Here is a 15,674-nt window from a genome sequence, read left to right as displayed (position 1 = left end):
ACATCCTAAGGAATGGACATCCTCCTACATCAACTGGCTAGGCTGTTAGAATTTATAAACTACAACTCATTTAAAGAAACCTCAAATAGTTCAGTTGTTCCATAAAACAACTTAGTAGTCTATCTAATCCTCTCCTAACACCAATATACAAATGCATGGTAACAAGGAAAAGTATTTAAAAAAAAAACCAAAAACAACTAAAAAACCCCAAACTCCTCCACAAAGAACAGCAATAGCTTCAGGCTTCACCTTTCCCAAGATAGGGAAAATTACTACTTAATCTAGCATCACATCTTTCGCCCTCTTGAAAATCACTTAAGTGATTACAGCAGTCAGAGCTTTAGCTGGAGAACAGGTAAACAATCCAATTGTGATGAGGTATGAGACTTACACAAATTTATGTAGTCACAGGTTCACTTCTGTTTCACATGTTGCTTTAGTGTTCTTTACCATGCTTATAAGTGAGAATTTGAATCCAGAGGGTTTTAATCTTTGTTTGTTGAATAAGTCTTTTTTCTCCAAAAGGTGCCAAGTCTCAGCACATGGGAAAACTGTCACCACTCAGTCTGTGTAGGAAACGTGATTCTTACTTCCTGAAAGAAACTTTAAAAATTTCACGTGATCCAGAAGTGAACCAAGTTTATCAGAAAGGCCTTCACCAAAGAAAGAATAAGTGCAACTCATTTTTTTAAACTAAATATCAATTACACTTCAAAACAGCACTTTCAAAAAAAGGCATGGAAGACCATCTATCTTTTTAATTTCCAAGCACTATAGATGATATTGCTCCAAATGGCATGAGTTACACTACTCTCAGGAAAGAAATATGTGGCCTGCTGAAGTTGTGTGTGCAGGACAGTCCTCAGAAACATGTATTGCCAAGAAATACCATCCTGGAACAGCCAGTGTCTGGAGAAGAGAAACACCCATCCCTTATGCTTCCCCTTGGAGGAATCATAGAATCATAGAATGTCCTGAGTTGGAAGGGACCCACAAGGATCATCACCCTTGCAGCACTGTAAGGGTCCCTTGCACCTCTGCTTCAGGATGGGATTAACTCAACAGCCCCACTGAGCACAGAGAAACCCCTCCATGGCACGGACCAGAGCCTGCATTTTATAACACCTTATGTCAAACTCAGTGAAACACTGGTGTCACATCAAAAATGCAGGGCTTCCTAGCCCTGCCCTTGTCTCCAGATGCTCATATGGTCACTCCTGGGTTACTTCTGTTACAGCCCATCCTGTGGCTAAGCTCCAGCAGCTCGTCTGCCCTCCTTAATGCGCCCAGTTCACTATTGATTTGTTCCATCTCCACATGTCAAGTGCCATGCCTTGAACCCAAAAGGACTGTCACAAATTACCATAAGCAAAAAGGCAGAAAGCAAACAGAGAAGGTGAAAAGGAAATGATGTTACCTGGACATACAGTAACCATAGGGCTTTAGGCTCCATCCTAAACTCTTTCTGCTTAAGCATGTCATAGAACCATAGAATCATAGAATCATTTAGGTTGGAAAAGACCTTTAAGATCATTGGGTCCAACTGTAAACCTAACACTGCCAAGTCCCACTAAACCATGTCCCTAAGTGCCACATCCACCCGTCTTTTAATACGTCCAGGGATGTCCTTCTAGTGCATTGAGCAATACAGCTAACGTCTCTCACATGCTCACACACTCTCTTTCTTGAGGAAAAGGGTGAGTTTGGGTTTGGAATTTGTTTACTACACATTTGATTCTAAACATGCTGGAGACATGAAGGGCAGAAAAATACACTTTGTGCTAAGAACTAAAAGTTGTGAAACTGATATGAGGACTGGGAGGCTGGTTCCAGGAAATCCATTTCTTCAGGCTCGGGCTAGTTTTGAGAAAGTTCTGTCCCTGGTTAAAGGATTGACTATACCTGCAGGGTGCAGTGCATTTGATAACCCTCCCAACACCAGCAAGTACTAGAAAATAGGACACAGACACGTTCCCACTTCACGATGTATCCTAAGGATAGAATACAGGAGGCAGAGCTGCTGAATTTCTATCTTTCCCTTTTGCATCATTCTTAGGATTCATCATTCATACAGGTTGATCCTGGCCTGCCCAAGATCTCATTGCCCATAAAGAGTTCACAGGCAATACTGCACAATGTAGAACACAACAGTCCTGTAAAAGTGAGTGGGGCTGTACATCTGCACAAACCTGCTGACACGTGTATGCATTTTCATGATCTGTGTTATGCTATATGGTAACTCTTAATTTAAAATTGGCCAAGTAGCATAGTGATTGGGTGATGACTCAGCACACTGAAGTATTTGATAAACAGCTAGCTCCTTTCCCATACATGCCTGCTTAACAAATAATCAACTGGCAAAAGCAGGGAAAAAATCTATGAGAACCACGAAAGTACTTAGGAAGAAGAATAGGGTTCAAAGACAAAAAGAAGAGCATATACAGACCATTTCCATAAATGAACACTACTTTTGTATTTTACACAGTTTTCAAAGGAGAAAGGAACATACGTATTCCCCTTTGTCTTCTCCCTCTACACCTGTGGATCATTAAGGATGTTTAGAGGCACAGGATCACCAGGGGGTACCTGAGAGAGAGTTGGCTGACACTGCATGTTAAGACATACTTGGGCATCTCATACTATGTCCAGCTGTAGGCCAGACCACATGGGCATCAAAATTTTGCTCCAGCATTTTCAAAACAGAGTACTTACTATCTCAGCTGGCATGGTTCTCTAAGTAAGGACAGCATAGCAACACATCCTGGGAAGTTTCTGTATACCTTTTAGACTTTGTGTTTCCTATGTTCTTTTTACATGTATTACTTTCATTGTCTCTTTTCCCTGTTCAGGTGGGTTTACCTATCTTTTGCTCTTCACTCGATTCCTACTAACAATATCAGAAACAATATTATACATCCCATATGCCATCATGAGGAGAAACTAGGTAAAATCTTGCAAATCATTCCAGGCTGACAATTCTATAAAACAGAAAAATGTAGTATGTTGTTAGCTGGGAATACAGCAAAGAAAGGTCTTCTGTATCTCTCACTAAGCACAGATATCAAACTTGCCAAGCTGTAATGTTTTTCTTTGAGAAATCACTTTTTTGGTCTTTCCACAGACAGAACACTACTTTATAAAGCAGAATTGTTTCTGTGGTTACTCTCAGGTTCTGTTTACTAACAAAGACTTCACTCCGTTTACCCACTCAAGACAGCAGATGATTAGCACTGACATTGCAGAGAATTTGCTGCACCAGGCCAATTTCAATGAGGACAGAGCCCTCAGGCTGACTACAACTAATTCAGCAGTTAGGCAGAGGTCTCCAAAGATACTATGTTTTCATAGAGTTCATGGAAATAGCTTGGAAGAAGCAAGAAATCTTGTTAGCATCCTCTCTGAGACAAAGTTTACATGATATTTTCAAACTTAATTCAATATTTGAGAATCTCTACAGGAGCAGGCTAATTCAGATCAAACTAGTCATTGCATGTTGTGGTGTTCACCGAACAACAGATTTAGGAACGTGTGCATGATGCTAAATACACACCTTCCAAATTACTTGTATTTTTATTCTAGGATTACCTAAAAAAGAAGAATTGTTCCCAAGCAATCTGCAAACAGCAGTTCAGAAAACAAGTGACAGCTGTGGAACCAGTGACCACGACAGCTTCTGTACAAACCACAGCAGCAGAGACCGCGTTCTTAGATAGAAAGTGTTGAGAAAAGCTGGACTCTTCCTTCTCTTTGTCCCAAAATAATGTGGTCGCAGCGCTCCCCAAGACAAGCAGCAGTACAGATCAAGATCTGTCGCAGCCTCAGGGGACAAGAATCCCCCAGGTCCCTGCTAAATATCCCAACCACAGGTTAAACGCCTCTTTACATCTCCTGCTCCATGGTGCAATTCGGTCTTCCAGTTCTTTGGTTTAGCATAAATTAACTCCGCTCCTTAAATACTGTCAAATCAGCACTTATACGTGCTCTCCTATATGTGCAGACATTACACAGCACTCTACTGCTCCACGTAAGCCAATTTTTATTTCCTTTTATTGGCAAAGGTTTCTGCCAGTGAATCAGTCTGCTAGTGGAGATAGACCAGGAGCTGCTGCAGAAGACAGAAGCAAGGCAGTCAAAGCAGAGGTAAGTTGCTTGTACATATGTGTTCATGGTCTCTTTCTCTGTTGCCTGTGTCCATAAAGACGTGCAGTCTTGCTTTTGTGCAGTTGCTTGTCAGACTAGACAGCCTGCAACCTTTCTGATCTGCAAGGTTGTTTTCATGCATCAAAGTGCATGTTTGCTAAAGTTGAGGAGAGGAAGAAGTCTTTGACCTGCACAAATGGGAATAAAAAAGTAACTGATGGTTTCATTTTGTTCTACTCATGTTGTTTTTTTTTCTAAGGATGTCATTGTGGATGCATGAAAATCTTGGTATTGAAAACGTATGCATAAATTGGATATTTTGTTTCCACAGTTTCAAATGCATTTAGCTTTCCTTGTAAGCTAACCAGGAGATTCTGGTACCTGCTAGCCTCATTGACTGCCCTGGTGCCTTTCTGTCCCATTTACAGTGTATGTGAAAAAAATACTACGACTCTCTCAAGAGTACATTGATCAATTTCTAGAAGGTTTAAAGCTTATTTTCATTAAGTGTCAGAAGTCTCCAGAAATGGCCTTTTGAATGTATCTTTCAAGTGGTCTTTTCCTCTACTTTTTTTTTTTTTTTTTTTTAATTAAATATTTCTGTTGATTTCAGTTTGCTATGGTAAATGCCGCTCTTTGGTGTTGTTTCATTAGCTAAAAAGAGTAGGTGGCTGTTCAAGGCTCCTACAATCAAGACTTTGCCACTGAAATTAACGAGAGAGTGCGTGTCAAGCCTTGGAGTTAATTGGCGCACTCTCTCTGATTTACAAAGCATTCATCTGGAAGTGCCTTAAAACATGCCAGCTAAGCCAGGTGACAATATAGCACATAGGAAAAAGTATACCCTAAAAAGGGCAACAATTTAGCTACCCCATTGCATCACCTATTAGTACAAAATATATACTCTGTTTTTATGACCTGTCTGTTTCCTCTATGCTGATTACAAAGGTGGCTACAACCAAAAACCAGGGCACTAACTAGATAGAACGCACTCTACAATTTCTATTCAGAAAAGCTTCCCTGGGACCATCAGTAAACTCCAAAACCCCACAAAAATGCAGTCTTTGCTCCAGGTGGCCAAGACACAGATTTACAATAGGGAGGACCGTACATGAGAGAGAAAGGAACAAACTCATGGCACAAACTAGCACCGATATCATACAAGCACATTCCCTCAGGTTTGTTCCACACCTTCCTCGAGCCCTTGACTCGCTCCTGGCCCCCGCTACATGGCATGAGCTGTAGACAATCCATCTTCACACAGGTACTTATTCTGGCAGCCCCTTGGCTGCCTTCAGACCTTGGGCAACCTTCAGGAGACTCCCCACTTGGATCTTCATGTGGAATTCCATGCCACTCTCTTCCTAACGCAAACACCCCTGCATGTGCTCTGTCACACAGCCCCAAGATGTGGTGCCTCCTCGTGCTGCTCTGCTCCCAGGGAATTGCCTTTTCAGCAGGATTCACAACACCCTCCACTCTGAATTCAGACAAAAGCCAGTGCAGGAAGACTCGCAACCCTGAATGCTTTATGAACGTTGTAAGTTGGGTCACTTTCTCTCCCTTTCTTTCTAAAGCGTCTCCCCCAGTACCACTACCATCGCCCCATCACTAACAGCCGCTGTCAGGAGGCTAAAAGTAGGACCCCTTCAAAAGGGTCCCTCCAGCATTGTGATCGGGAGCACCTGCCTAGAAGCAACCTTGATGCTCCTATCCAAGCAGTCCAAGCTGCCAGAGAGAAGAATTCCTTTGCAGTGGAGGCAAAGGCTGGTTTCTAGTCTCAGGGGACGCAAAGTCCTCCTCTTCTGTAACAACCTGTTTGCTCAGTACAGTGGCAAGGGAGGATGAATCCCTTCTGCAAACTGCAGATTCTCACAACACAAAGTAATCTAAGACCCCGTGCTCTGAATCACCAAAGATTTCCTCACAATAGTGGCAAGAGTGTAACAGGTGGTGCTGTGAGTGAGTCTGTAATAGGAGATCCGCCCTACCTGGATTGCCTAACCACACTTTGGCAAGAAAGCATTTATTATGGCCCAAAACCCACGTCTTTCGGCACTTACACAGATACTGCTGCATGTTTACTCTCTAGAAAGGTACGATGTGCATCAGCCTTGCACAGCACGGCAAATATTCTCCCAAAAGGTTGGTCACGCAATACAGTTCTGCTTTGTCCCATAATATGGGGTCAAATACCAGACACCTCCCACCCAAGCAGGTCTGAAGAAGACTTGGATGCATCTTTTTACAAGACCTGTAATATTTATTCTCAGCCCTGGCCCCTGTAGCCAGGGGCCTTGCACTGCCATCACACAACAGCCCACATCCACACTGCTCAGCTCGGTTACCCTCCCAAACAGGACAGCTTGCATGTTAACAAACTCTCCTTTGGCTTCCTGCAGAGTGAAATTATCAGATATCATGGATACCCCAGTGAGGAATATCAAGTTACCACGGAGGATGGATACATTCTTGGCGTTTTCAGAATTCCTGCTGGGAGGAACAGCCAAAATACAGGTGTGACACAGTTATAGGACATAAGGAAGGTCTGAGAGCCAACTTTTACATGGGACCCCCATCTTTCACCTTTGCACATGCAATGGCATGCTCCACACCTTTCCATCTCAGCAAGAGCACCTAATCAGGAATGTGGCCTGAATTCTGTATACAGGTTAAAAAACTCCTGCAAAACCAGACTCTGCGCCCTAGTTTTAACTATACATTAATTACTATTACAGCATAAGAAAACCCTCTTCTTTTACAGGAAAAAAGCCTGCAGTCTTGCTACACCATGGTGCTTTAGGAGATGCTACCCACTGGATTTCTAACCTGCCCAACAACAGCCTAGGCTTCATCTTTGCAGATGCCGGCTATGACGTCTGGATAGGAAACAGCCGAGGAAACACCTGGTCTTTAAAACACAAGACCTTTAAACCCTGCCAGAAAGAATTCTGGCAGTTCAGGTACTCTGTGGAGAAAGAATTGCTGAAAAAAGCAAGCAAGCTTTGACTAGCAAGCTTGTATAGTTAATATTGGGATGCAGAACCTTTCTCCTTCTGTTTATATGAAATAATCCCCTTCTGGATTATATGAAAACCCTACTGGTTTTCATATAATCTGACTTCAAGGAGGACATGCAACATCTAAGGAGACTAGACCAACTCTTTTCCTCAGATGCAGCCACTTCTGGGCATGTTAGGGGGGTCATAAGAAGGGCTTGGCTATGTGATCTGGACAGGCCCTTCTGGAATCAGCACATACAGAAGCAAAGCTGGAAGTACAAAGGTCTCCTTTGTCGATACACAGTGCTAGTTTCTTTGAGGAAAAGATTTCCAAAACTGGGACGCGTCTGTAACCTTGAAGTCTCCCACCAGATACCACATGCCAAGTGCAGACAGGAGTGGACACTACTCAGCTCAGTCTAGAAATCTGATCTCTCACAACTGATGTTAACTGAGAGAGAAACGTGTTTTGTAACCCATGCTAGTGAAAGCACTGATTCAATTCAGTTCCCCAAGGGCTGCAGCTGGCAGGCGAAACTGGCACCTTCTCTGCAGAGAGTCCCAGGCATCAGGCAGCCTGGCAGTACAGCTGTGTCCCTCTACCCCCTCCCCCAGCTCAAGCAAGAATGCAGACAAAGCGTGCAACCTCGTCTTTCAGTGGGTCCTGCTTGGTGCAATGAACAAAACTGACATTCAGTAACTCACACTATGGTAGCCGAATTGTCTGCTAGCTTTTTGTGTTTCTCCCCTGTAGCTTTGATGAAATGGGTAAATACGATATTCCAGCAGAGTTGTACTTCATCATGAATAAAACTGGACAGAAGGATGTATACTATGTTGGTCACTCTGAAGGCACCACAACAGGTAACATTAGGACTGCCTGGGTACAAACCAGTTAACTTCACTGCCTGAATGGAATATGTCTCTCTCTGTTAAGTATCTTTCTCATAAAAAGTTATTAAAGGAAGAAGTACTTTCTAAACTGATGCTTGCAAAGTCTGGGAAACTTTTCTAAGAACAGTTCTATCTGAAACAAGTGAAAAACAGATGATCCAAAACCACTTTTAACTTCTGTAAGTAAGGATTACTGATATATAAAAGCTATTATTTACCAGGTACCCTGTACTATAGTTTGCTAAGTATCCTTTCTTATTACGCTCTAAGCTTTTATTGTAGTTTTTTCATATTGATGTTTTTCTTAAAGCTTCAGCTTTTATTAATCTCAGTTTTTTCTCAACGAGCTTTTATTAATCTCAGTTTTTAAAATGTATATGTTGAATCCTCATGGATTAGATGTAAATGCTAATACAATAGTCCATAAAACAGTTCAAACAACAGAAGACAAAAAAATAAAATTACTAAGTGTCGTAACTTAATGCCAGACTTACTATTTAAAGCATAGTTCATCTATGACTATAACTTACCATATTACTATTTAAAAACAAATTGCCAGACACTGGAAATAAGAAAAGAAAGATTAATGCTAAAAACTTCTTTGTATTAGCACCTGCATATCAATATCAACTTACTTATGGTCTTTGAAAGTTGTTATTATGTATGATTTACATGTAGAATCCATGAGTAGATACTGGGTTTTATGCCATGGTGTGCCATTGCCCTTTTACAAAAATAAACTTGGAAACAGAGCAGAAAATCGGGTGAAATGGCATGTGACCACATTTTTAGGCAATTATTTTCCTTTCTTTTCATAAGTGCATTCTAAGGGTCTTTTGAAAAACTCATTCAGGCCAAGACATCACCTTGTTTGTCTATAGATACCTGAGTTTTAGGCAATCAGTTAAAGTTTTCACCAAATCCATCAGTGGAGAAATTTGGACGTGTTAAGAAAACAGGACAGGATGCACCCTTTTTAGTTTTCCTTCCATCCTTCCTTTATGTGTGCATTCACTCTCACCCAAGTTTGTGCTTAGTTACAAGTAAAAAAATTCTGCTCTTAACCTACCAGCTTTCAGATAATTATTGTATTACTGCATGCCGGCATAAATATATAGAGTCTTTTAGAGACTGCAAGCTGAAAAACTCATTATTTTATTACAGTTTGGGGAACTTTAGAGGGAATTTGTATTAAGAAAATCTGATTAATGCATCTTCTCCCATAAAAATGGCCTTAATGCAAAATTATCAGTTCTTAGAAAATCAATATCTGGACATGCTCTAATGAACCTGCATCTTTAGAATGAGCTCTGTCTCCCAAATAAAAGTTTCAAGAAAAAAACATTTTCCTTAGGTCTGCAGCAGAGACAACAAACAATGGGCTGTTAATCTAGTCTCACTACTTCGTTGCTGCCTACTGCTTTTTTATTTAATTGGTCTGTAGAGATCTCTTCACTAACTGGACTTGTGTCTTCTTTGTTTGCAGGCTTTGTAGCATTTTCTACTTATCCTGAGTTGGCTCAAAGGGTTAAAGTGTTCTTTGCTTTGGCACCAGCAGCCACAATCACACATGGTACCAGTCCACTGGTAACATTTACACGTCTTCCCCAACCACTGATCAGGGTATGTCACTTCTCTTTCTAAAAGACATAATTGTCTGCTTTGTCTCTACTGGATTCTCTCAACCTGAACTGATATTAAGGGGGTGAGGAGTTAAGAATGAATTCAGTGTATCAGACTGCTGACAGTGTTGGTAGACTTCAGACTTTCCATAGAGCTAAGCTACAAGGCTTGACATGTTATCTCTTTGGGAACTTCTTTAACATAACAGGCATACTTTCACCATTATTTGTTTAAATCAAGTATTTTTGAAGGAAGCTCACAAATACCAGAATAAAAGGAGTCTAACATAGTCTACTAAATCCAGCCTTAAGCACTAGTAGAAAACGACAAATAAGATATTTCATATCTTAATTTTATTAGACATGCAGTTACTTTATGCTTGTGAAATATTTACTTGCAAAATGATAAAGCAAACTTAAAGGGAAATACCTATTTCACATGAGAATTTGCCAATTCAATAGAATTTGCTGGGAAAGGTGGAAATCCTGCATGCTATACATTATGTCAAACTGCAGGAGCACATGCTCTTTCTGTCCAAGCTGTACCCATTATGTGACTACAGAGCATCCAGCTCTACAGCTTTCTCATTTGTCTGCTCCCTCTTTACTTAGTAGCAATACTCACAGTACAGTTTGTGCATCTGCCGGGAAGAAATATTAGGGCAAAAAGGGACTTCTTATACTCTGTAGTCATGAGCATAGCCAACTGCCCTTTCTCACTGAGGTCAGTGCACTAAAACCAGATGGATAGTGACCTCCAGGACTCATGCCCAATAATAAGAAGCAGGAAGAACATGTAGTGTGCTCTTGGGAAAAATAAGCTTTAAAGGATACGGAGATGGCAACAGTTTCAACAATCTTAGTTAAGAGGCAAGGCTATTAGAGAAGAAGGAGTGTCAGTTTTCTGCATGAAACATTCCTGCAACAAGGAAAAAAAAAAAAGTTTTGCACTTTTGCTCCCATCAGTTACTACTTGGCTGCAAAGGAACTTTTCACCAGAATGAACTGCTGAAAGGGCCTCTAACATGGATCTGCAGATCTCTGAAAAAAGTTTGTTGCGCTGCCCTCAGCTACCTAACTGGGGACAGCACACAAAGTCTGAATGCGGTAAGCATGTCCAAGAACACCTTAATACAAGTAAAGCTAAAGTAACTTTGAAGGAAAATAATTTTTCTGCCTTATGTCTACATACAGTTGCAAGCACATAGAGAAATGTGTTGGGGTTTTCAAGTAATGCCAGCTAGGACCTCAGCTAATGATGAGATATGCCATCTGACACATTCAAATCACACAAGGAAGAAAGGTTGAATTCAGAACGGTCCCATCTTGCAATGATGTCCCTCAGTGTCCCCTCTTCTGGGGCTAAGCCAAAGAAAAGCTGGACAGATACCAAAGCTTTTTAAAATGGACAAATGGGCAGAGAAAGACCTTTTTTCTTTTGCACGATTCATATTTTCCTTCCTAAATGGGAAGATATCCGGATCATCTGAACATAAGAGCTTGTTTCTTTTTGGTCGCTACACATCAAAATATTTCCAGCCAAAACTCAAAGCTGTTTCTTCACACTTCTCTCAACAGCAAGATCTCATTCCTTTACTCTGGCTGCTACCTTTTTTTCTCACAGACCTTCCACATGTCTATTCTCCAGTGGCCTTTGATCTTTCAGACTATTTAACAAGGGTTCCCATAAACATCTCCCACACATATAGCCTCATTATGTTTGAGCAGTCTATTAACACTCCTCCTCTACTGATTAAGCGCAACACTATTTAAAAGCATCATACAAAATGTAGAAACTGGGGGGAAAAAAGGCCATAGACGCTCCCCAAATGAAGTTTTCTGTACAACTAAGCACTAATGTGGGAAAGAATTTCCCAAAGGGATCAAATTCTACATATTCATTCCTGTTTGGTATTTGAAGAATATTGTATTAAAAAGGGGCTTTAACACAGCAGCATTATGCTGCTCAGGTCCTTCACAGCTTTATTCTGTCACAACACTGCTTCCCTGCCTTTATAACCCTTCTGATTTCTCTCCAGAGCCGAACAGATACATACGTGGGACATTCACCTGCTGGAACATCAGTACAGAACATTATTCATTGGCATCAGGTATAACTGCATACTGACACAGAAACAGACTCCTACTACTGCTTTTTGTGCAAGCGACAGCCTCCAGGGAAGTCCAGCAGCGGTGGATCTGGGAAAGTGCCCGTCACGTCTTCTCACGTGCGCCGTGAGCACCTGCCACAGAGAGAGCACTGTTTCCCAGGGCTCACCAGACCATTACCTGAATTGCCCCTTTGGTATCAGGCACTGAGATTTCCCCAGGGCACATCAGGCCTCTCTGCATGTTGGGCTCTAATGGCTTCCAGCCTGCATCTTTATTTATGAAGACATTTGCCTTGAAAGCTGCAGAGGCCAATGCAAGCATGGCCTAGGCACTTGGCAGGCAGCAGGAAGATAGTGGAAACTTGAGCAGCCAGGGGATGAGCCAGACAAAGAAGTGGTCCAGCTTAAAGCTTTTCTCCCAGAGGGTTACTTGCAGCCTGGATCACTTCCCAAAGCCAGTTAATCACACAAAGGCTTCTGCAGGCACAACAGCAAAGTGGGGAACTGCCTCTTCTGCTGGTATCTACGCCACTCTCAGACCTAAGATTGTTCTGCTTAAGCTCCAAATCAGATGAGGGCAAGAGAGTCAGCTCAGAAACACATCACTGCATGTGCACAGAATCGTGGCCACTTCTGCCAACACTTAATATGGTTTTAAATATATGCATGCTCCTGCACACACTCCTGACTAAAATTCCCAGGATCCAGATCACCAGCACTCAGATCCAGAAAACAGAGACAAGCTAGCAGGTTTCTGTCATATCCTCAGTTACTTAAAGGTTTGGATAAAAAAAAAAAATAATAATAATGCACACACATTTTCAGTAAGACAGATAAATTTTTTTTAATTTTTTTTTACTTTTAGACAAAATATATTCAAGAAGACAACAGTTTAGTGTTAAGCCAATCATACCCTTCTCCCAACAGTCAAACTCTTGTAAGAAGTACAGAGCCTCTGGAAATGTCACCACCACTGTGAGCAGTCCAGACAAAACAGACACACAAAAGACAAGATGTGTGAGGAGACATCATGCGTTACACTAGACTAGTAATAGCCCTGACACGTTCTAGACATTCAGGTCCTCTTTCCATGTGACATCCGAGCCCAACTCTGCACCACGAACAGGGACACCAACTTTAGTTATCTAAGGTAGTCAAGCAAAATATTAATAACAAAACATACCAAGGGTGGCAGCTGAGGATCAGGAGAGAACGTTAGCAAGGGGGAAGGCGATGAAGCCACTCACCCTACGATCCATCCAGTACCCCGGGAAGCCTGCAAGCAGAGGAAGGGGTGGGAGTAACCCACAGTCCACTGCCTGAGCCTTGGCTTCCATCACAGGCAGGAAAATGCCTCCTGCACTCTGCTTCTTGGTCTCTCCACACTTACATTTTACCTGTTCTTTTAACAGCTAATAGATGCAGACCGATTTCAAGCTTATGACTATGGCTCTAAGGAAAACATGAAGAAATACAACCAGGTAAGGCAATACAGTTTCCCCAAGCATTCCTCCTTGGGTCCTGGCAAAACTAAGAGCAGAAAAATGCAGATTTTTAGCACCTTGAGTGGTACAGAAAGAGGGAGAGAGTAGTCTGAGATAACGGTTCACCTGAACCTAGTAGTCATAAGTGTAAAAGTCTGTTCACAGACAAGGCACAGACAGTTCCTTGCAGACAGCTAACAGAAGTTCATTTTGCCTCCCCTACTGATGCAGAGATGTGCCCAAGGACATGTCAATTTACCTGCGATTCCCAAAAGGCTAAGAGCCACACCTGAGTCCTAGGACTGGATGAGTATGGAGCTCTTCACTTCCCCCAAAAATTGTCAAAAGCTGCCTTTCAGTTAAACAACACGGGGGGGGGGGGGGGTGGGAACAAACAAAACAAAAACACACCAAAAAAAACCACCTGGGAATGCATCTCTTACCTTGATTTTGGATTTTGGGAAGCTACTTACCATGAAAATAAAACAGACGGGATGCTTCAGTACAGCACAGTGGAGATGAGTGCTGTTGTGAACTAATGTATCCTGCACAGACAAAAAGGAAACAGACAAAACTTGGTTACTAGCAGCTTTGGTTACTGCCTAGGCAACACTCAGAAATGCTGCACTCCTCCTGCAACACTGATAACTTGTCTAACAATTTGTTTAGATTATTATCAGTTGACTTATAGTGAGCTTTTCTGCATCAGGGCAAGTTATTTTATGGGTGGCATATTATTTTACAGGTGGAGAAAGATTTCTCAGTCATCGTCAATTCACACAAGTGGTCTTTAAATACTTAAGTTTGAATTTTGGAATGGATAGTGTTTTCTTCCTAATACTTTGAATGGTCAGGAAACTGACAAAAAATCAGTCAATGAGAAGAATAACAGAACCACCCTTAGATAATAGGGGTCAATTTAAAAGCATCTTCTTCATGGTCCCTTATCACCCCATAGACAAATAACCATCTTGCATTAAGCCATTTGGCTCAGGGCTCATAAGATCCCCATTCTACTCTTCTGTATTTATTTCTTTGATTTCTGCTCTGATGATAGGCAAGGCAAGGAGCCTCACTGGCTATTACTCAGTCAGTAGCAACACTGTGACTGAAAGACAGTGTCAAGTAAAGACCACAACAATGCAACTAACAGTCTTTCACTCCATGCCCCTTAAAAGCATGAAGAGGACCCTACACAAGCCAAAAATGGACACACATGAACAACAGCTCTGCAGTCCTTGCCTGATAAACACAGACACTGCTCTTTCTATATCCCCACCCCTGAAGGGCACGAGCAGGTGTCAAACTGCAGGACAACTCTCAGCCATGCGTTACAGAAAGACACAGGAATGGGATGGATTATTCCTTTTCATGGTAGGCAGGGAATGGGGTTGGGGAAATAGACGCTAAGAGGGTGGCCCTGATCCTTATTGTTTTATTGTAGTGAGTGCAGAAGGGAAAGAGAGATGCTTACACAGAATCCTTTTTCTAAACACAACTTGTGATACAACAGCATTCACTCAGGTCTCCTCCCTTTTTTACAGTCCACTCCTCCTGCGTACAACATAGAGAAGATAAGCACACCAATTGCTGTTTGGAGCGGTGGACGTGACAAATTTGCAGATCCAAAAGACATGGCAAAGCTACTTCCTCGGATTACTAATCTCGTTTACCATGAGCATTTTCCTGCTTGGGGACATCTTGATTTCATCTGGGGCCTTGATGCAACTGAGAAAATGTATCGGAAAATCATTGAAATAATAAGGAAACACCCTTAAAGCTTCACACAGGGAACTCATTCATCCAGTAAAACCCCCAGATTACTATTTAGCAGTAGAATATGGGTATAGAGATTGGTATAGGCCTTTACAAACCACTGTATATTGGTTTGTAATTTTCTTACACTGTTTTCCACAGTGTTACATTATTTTGATGACTGGAGTCTCTCTGAGGAATTCGAGGTACATGGGTATGACCACTGAAAATACAAAGATATTAGAAGGAACACGCCAGGGATCACTTATTTTGCAAGATTGAAGCTTTTATAGGACTGATTTTGCTACAACTAAGATTTCACTTTCTCTTCCCTTGTAGATCAATACCACATATTCCACCTGAGACAGAGGTGTTATCCCATGAAAACCCCAAAATGGGATATACTCATTTCTCTGTTGAAATATTACTGATCTTTGTTTAAATTAAATCATCTATCCCCTTGACAGAGTGCTTGGCCTGTTTGCCTCTCCTCACATTACCAACAGCAGCAATCCAGACCCAAAAGACCTTCAACTGTTAGACTATCCTGGCATCTAAGCAGAGAGTGTTTGGCTTTAATGGGCCAAATGCCAAGGAATCCAAACTCAGAAAACCTATGTCAGGTGGACATCACTTGATTGTTGGACAGATGCAGATACTCGCTCA

The 15,674-nt window shown here is 41.7% G+C and overlaps 1 protein-coding gene across 1 annotated transcript; it reads left to right on the top strand.

Moving 5' to 3' along the window:
* Positions 1–5,548: 5,548 nt before the first annotated feature.
* LOC309588937 (lysosomal acid lipase/cholesteryl ester hydrolase-like) lies at positions 5,549–15,031 on the top strand (the record flags this gene model as incomplete). Its single annotated transcript, XM_082308753.1, has 9 exons — positions 5,549–5,680; positions 6,543–6,657; positions 6,905–7,103; positions 7,897–8,006; positions 9,523–9,659; positions 10,625–10,765; positions 11,698–11,769; positions 13,182–13,250; positions 14,798–15,031. The coding sequence occupies 9 exons, from the start codon at positions 5,549–5,551 to the stop codon at positions 15,029–15,031; spliced, it is 1,209 nt and encodes a 402-aa protein (XP_082164879.1).
* Positions 15,032–15,674: the final 643 nt, after the last annotated feature.

Source organism: Platalea leucorodia (assembly GCF_965183815.1).
Source record: "Platalea leucorodia genome assembly, chromosome: 4".
Taxonomy (NCBI): Eukaryota; Metazoa; Chordata; class Aves; order Pelecaniformes; family Threskiornithidae; genus Platalea; species Platalea leucorodia.
The sequence above is the reverse complement of the archived record's forward strand: the minus strand, read 5'-3'. Positions and strand labels throughout refer to the sequence as shown.